The sequence below is a fragment of the Cottoperca gobio genome, chromosome 3, assembly GCF_900634415.1.
Source record: "Cottoperca gobio chromosome 3, fCotGob3.1, whole genome shotgun sequence".
NCBI classification, from domain to species: domain Eukaryota; kingdom Metazoa; phylum Chordata; class Actinopteri; order Perciformes; family Bovichtidae; genus Cottoperca; species Cottoperca gobio.
Window position 1 is genome coordinate 26,230,095 of NC_041357.1, and position 6,000 is coordinate 26,236,094.

General features: G+C 45.3%; 1 protein-coding gene across 8 annotated transcripts in view; it reads right to left on the reverse strand.

The window, feature by feature from the left end:
- myo5aa (myosin VAa) overlaps positions 1-6,000 on the reverse strand; it is a 44,513-nt gene that overhangs the window by 15,322 nt on the left and 23,191 nt on the right. For 3 of the 8 annotated variants that reach the window (XM_029461473.1, XM_029461475.1, XM_029461470.1), the window contains exons 8-15: positions 5,908-6,000; positions 5,612-5,718; positions 5,196-5,461; positions 4,198-4,279; positions 3,921-4,061; positions 2,797-2,922; positions 2,069-2,152; positions 1,103-1,105 (exon numbers count right to left, since the gene is read on the reverse strand). The exon at positions 5,908-6,000 is cut by the window's right edge and continues 15 nt beyond it. In XM_029461473.1, the coding sequence (XP_029317333.1) occupies positions 1,103-1,105; positions 2,069-2,152; positions 2,797-2,922; positions 3,921-4,061; positions 4,198-4,279; positions 5,196-5,461; positions 5,612-5,718; positions 5,908-6,000 (902 nt within the window). Of the gene's footprint in view, positions 1-1,102; positions 1,109-2,068; positions 2,153-2,796; positions 2,923-3,920; positions 4,062-4,197; positions 4,280-5,195; positions 5,462-5,611; positions 5,719-5,907 lie in introns of all 8 variants that reach the window. The other 5 variants (XM_029461472.1, XM_029461474.1, XM_029461463.1 and 2 more) reach the window with 2 other exon arrangements.

The window sequence follows — 6,000 nt, forward strand, 5'->3', positions numbered from 1 at the left end:
GGGAACAGCGGCCCACAGACAGTCACACACAGAACAGCTGACGGCAGCATTAAGACACTGCAGGCAATATTGATTTAGTGGAAGTTAACCACGAAGCGTTCAGCTCGGGCTGTGATGTTGAAATTAAGCTTCAGTGCAAATACAACTAGTTTGAACAGCTACAGATAGTCTTACAGTACATGGCATGCATATGGATTCATCTTACCTATTGCATACAGCCTTACAAAGCACCACCTTTAATACACACCTTTATAATGTGACTCCAGTGCTGAATATATATATATATATATATATATATATATATGTAAAGTAATCAAGTAATCTAGTCTAATAATCAAGTGTAGGGACAGTTTGACATGAGAGTTAAAGGAATACTTCACCCCCTAAAATAATCATTTGTACATCATTTCCTCACCCTGCGCTACCTGTGCCCCCATTTAAATTCATCAGGACCTATCTCCGCTTTGTTCACCATGGAGACATGTACGTTTACTTCACATATTTAAGGTCACACGGGGCGAGTCATTGATATGAAATGGTGGTGAAGTATCCCTTTAATTCCACACAGAGGAGTGAGTAGATCAGAGAGTTGTTACAATGTTTTAAAAAGCCAATAAAATATAATGAAAGGGTTAATGTTTCATCATATATGACAATATGCAGAGGTCATATATGACTGCAAGTTATCATCTTGCTATGATGTTATGACGTTAAGTATCATGTATGATGCGCACACATCAGTCATGTTCCATATAACACAGGTTATATGAAGAGGACGCTGTGTTATGTGCAGGTCCTCCTGCAGAGCTCAGAGCGTCGCCATGCTGCTTCTCTCGCCAGCGTCATTAAGCAGGATAATCTGGACTGCCTCGGCCACGAAGGCTTTATGTGCTGCACGCTCTCAGATCATAAAAATATCCTCCTCCCAGAGTGCCTTCAGTGCTCCCCAAGCAGCAAACAAAAGGTACACACGCAACTTCAATCTCCTCGGTGCCGTTAGAGTGATAACACAGTGCCAGAGAGAGAGAGGGAGGGAAGATAGAAAAAGGAGCTAAAGGAAGAGCTACAGGCGGACCAGCGTTGTAAGAACGCCACCGTTTACCTTCTGCTGGCAGGGAAGGGTTGTCATGATGAGGACAGAACCAAACATACATGGACAACATATGGAGACACGGTGACAAAAGAAAAACAATGACATTAAAAAGGAAAGAAAACCCTCATCACAAACGAACACGATCAAAAGAAGAACAGAGCAGGCAGAATCATGACGAGGCTGGATGAAACCAACACGATGGGATCAGGATGTTTCCTCTGAGCTCACATGAAGTATGAAACACGTCCGCGGTTGGAAGACGGACACATTTGATCTGTTGTTATTTATTTTGATGGCATTCCTCGATTGCAGTGCTTCATAGAGAATCAGGCATTCCTCGAATGCACCGTATTGATTGCGGCGTGTCCTGCAGGTCCCAATGCGGTTCTGCGGAGTCAGTGTGTTGAACTGCAAACACCTGACAGGAAGTTCCTCTTTTTTTCATAGTTTTTAACCAATTGCTAAGACCTGGGATTTAAGTGGCACATAAGTGGTGAGATAAATACATATAACATGTATTTCAGGTGTGTCACTTTGGTTTTTGGTGGTTGGGATAATTCTAAATATATATTTGGCTGCACGTTTCTAGTTACCAGATCTCAGCAATGTTCAGTGTGTTCAGTGTGTGTAAATAAAAGCTGAACCTCTCGGACAATAAATCTCCTGGATGAGCATTTGTCGTCAGCACTACCTCCACATGGCCAGAGGAGGGCGCTGCTTCCCTGAGCGTTCAGGTGTCCCCTCTGCTCAGTGAATAATACATTATTCTGTTTCCCACACACAGACCAGGTGCACCAGCTCTCCGTGAGCTGCAGGCCTAGAGGCTTTGATCTCAGTGGACGCTTCAAAGTGTTTTGAGTTGAACATTGATGTGTTTAAATGGCGCTCTGCACATGAATCTGGTTTGGATGTGCTTCTGACTGAATGTGTATTTATATGTGTGTGTGTGTGTAATGTAGACGCTCGTCTGCTCACCTTGCTGGCCTTCAGCACATTGATCTGCTCTTCGTTCACTGTGTCCTTGTTCTTCTCCAGGAAACCATCACACTGGTATTCAACCTGCTCGACAACAACAAAGCATGACCTTGCGTTACCTCTACTTTGCATTTATGTATTCCCAATCACTTGTGTCACAAATGTCCTTATGTTTAGGGGACATTTATAAAAAAGGTAAATGTGTCCATCTTGTGGTTTCATGTCAAATTGAGGTGACAGTTTCAAAGCCTGCACATTAGCTCATGTGCAGATATAAACTCATGCAAGTGTCTTTAAATATATCAACATCAATCTTTGCAAATGTTTGGTCCGAAATATCTCCAAGGATCCCCTTTTCAATGTCAGCTGACCTCAGGGGAAAGTCCTTCACCCGTTTCTCATGTAACCTTATAGTGAGGCTCTAAAAACAGAAATTAAAAATAACACTGCGTCAGACAGCGCCTCAATACTGGATCTGAAACCTATGACACACGAGTCGAACACACACACTCTGAAGATGTCATTGCAGTTTTGCTTTTTGTGTGAAAACAATGAAAAAGAAGTCGTCTGTCCTCCAGCCATCCTTAAAATAACTGCAGCACTGCAGCCAATCTGTCCCTAAGTGTTGTGTGCTTAGCTAAACAAAAAGCCCCTGACATCAGTAGTTACATAAGGAATTACATTACATTTGAATAGACAAACACTAATAACACGTCAGTAGAGCCCACCTTGTCAGCAAAATGTTGGATGATGAAGGCGCGGTTGGACATGCGGGGCTTCTCGAAGAGGGAGCAGGTCTTTAGGTGGGTGTTGTAAAGCTTCTGAGCCCACGAATCATCCGAACCTTTGGGCATCTGGTGCGGAAAGGGAGAAGAAACAATCAGTAAGGAATAACCATCTGCATGTAAATACATTTGAAGGACGTTAAAGTGATGCAGAGACATCTTACACGTGTGTCTTGTGTTGCATGGGGACAAAAACGTATTATTATTTCTTTGCTTAAAAAGTCAAACCAGATTTCCATTCTCTGTTTGCGTAACTCTGCAATTATGTTAGCAATGTGGACCACCTCAAATGTCAACAGCTTGTAAAATGACCTTGCAGCGGTTAAGAGCCACAGAGAGATTAGTCAGCGTTGTTAGTGTGTCGATGGTTCAGATATGAGCGCCGCCTGCACCCTGCACCGGCTGCAGCCTGAGTATTATCTCAGATAACTCTTGATATGTCATATACATTCAACCCAAGCTCTGCCCAACATTACTACGAGTTGTGTGGCTGTTAAGATCTCTCGACTGAGAGGGGGCAGCCCTATCTGCGTGATAAAAGCATGCAATCAGTGCCGTCTCACCATTCAGTGTCGTTGTGCATCGCTTCATACTGGCTTTCAGAGCTACTGCAAGTGAATTTAGACGTGAACCAGACGTGTAGGCGTTTGGACTCGGGTCCAGTGTGCGGTGGGAAGAACAACCGTCACAAAATGTAAAGCAGAGCGTGGGTGTGAACAGGTGGACGCTTCTCACCGAGAGGTTCAACCGCAACCCACGAGCCTCTGCTGAGTATGCAGCTCGGACTCACTTTAGTCCTCCTGCATCGTTTACATTCATGAGAACGTCACCAAGTGTTACAACCTCGTTCTGTCTGCAAACGATTCTCTCTGCAAGTCTTTCTATTGAGGTCACAGCAAAGTGAGGACACACAAGTTCATCCTCGAGTCCAAGTGAACGTTTGTGACGAATTTGAAGAAATGTTTGAATTGCTTTGTGCTTCGTATCCAATAATAACTGTAACACAACTAAATGTTGAAGTTTCAATCGTCCCGACTCAATAAATATTATTTAATATGAAACCGTACCTTGCACTCCTCGTCCAACAGGTCCAACACGCCCATCTTGGCCTCTATGAGGTTGATGCAGGGCTGATTGTCGTAGAAGTCAATCAGAGTCCAGGGGATCTGCTCCCTCATGTACTCCTCCTGCTCCAGCTTGAACACATGCTGCACACACACACACACACACACACACACACACGGGGATTAGGCTGTGTACTTAAACCAAACAATTAAAAAGGAAAATACATTTCCCATCGGTAAACATATTGTGCAATCCATCAGTAATGTGCATGCTGCCCACCATGTTGAACTGCTGCTGGAGTTTCTCATTAGCGTAGTTGATACAGAACTGCTCAAAGCTGTTGATCTCAAACGTCTCAAACCTTGAGATGAAGAACAGAGGAGTCAAGTAGTTCATTACAAGGTGTTAAAGTCTGTGCACTTAACTTAGCCACGGCGTACACTGTCTATTTACAAACCCGACAAATGAGTGACATTTAAACCCTCAGATTAGCTGGTTACTCACACACCACAGCAGACACAGACACACACACACACACACACACACACACACACACACACACACACACACACAGACACAGACACACACACACACAGACAACCACACACACAGACACAGACAACACACACAGACACAACACAGAGACAGACACACACACACACACAGACACAGACACACAGACACAGACACACACACACAGACACAGACACAGACACACAGACACACACACACAGACACATACACACAGACACAGACACAGACACACACACACACACACACACACAGACACACACAGACACAGACACACACACACACAGACACACACACACAGACACAGACAAACACACACAGACACAAACACAGAGACAGAGACACACACACACACACACAGACACAAACACAGACAGACACAGACACACAGACACAGACACACAGACACACACACACAGACACAGACAGACACACACACAGACACAGACACACACACACAGACACAGACACACAGACACAGACAGACACACAACACACACAGAGACACACACACACACAGACACAGACACATACAGAGACAGAGACACACACACACACACACAGACACAGACAGAGACAGACACACACACACAGACAGAGACAGACACAGACACACACACACACACAGACACAGACACAGACACAGACAGAGACAGACACACATACACAGACAGAGACACACACACACACACAGACACACACACACAGAGACACACACACACAGACACACACACACACAGACGTACCCGTAGATGTCGAGGACCCCGATGAAGGAGTGCTGTTTGATATTAGTGATCAGGGCTTTGTTAACGTGCTCCACAATCCAGTTGAAGAGCTTGGCGTAGATGTGTTTGGACAGCGCGTCGCGGGCGTTGGTGGCCTGCAGGCGGGGGAGGGTCTTGATATACGTCTCTGTGGCCGTCTTCAACTTCCTGTGGCACAGCCACTGAGACATGTCCTGATAGGTCACGCCTACCAACTCGCAGAACGCCGTCAGGTGGCGATTGTTGGGCTGCAGGGGGAAAGGGAGATTTGAATCATTACCAGGAGACGCCCGACAGGATGAAGTCGTCGAGCCGTACAGTGGAGTCACAGAACTAAACATCTAAAGTCGTAAATATCAAGCGATCTGCTTCTACTCGTGTAAAAATATGATCCTCACAGGGATGACGCTGCTGTCGGAGTCTCTGTCCTTTATCTCCACGTTTCCCAGGTGAAGAATAGCAGCCAGAACCTGGAACAACCCCAACTGATTGGACTCATTAATACCTGCAGGAGAGAAAACACACACACACACACACACACACACACACACACACACACACACACACACACACACACACCCCTCCTTAACCTTTGTTAAAATCCTTGAACTATCCCCAACCTCAAAGAGCTGGAAAAATCCAAACATGTTTTTCTATTTACTTCATACTGCATTTTGTTCCGCATGTTAGTTACCGAGCAATGTGAAGGCATTGCGAGTGGCGGACAGCTCCTTGGTGTCGTCCACGCCGTCGATAACGGGGCTGCGGCCCTGCCTGGTGTACAAGA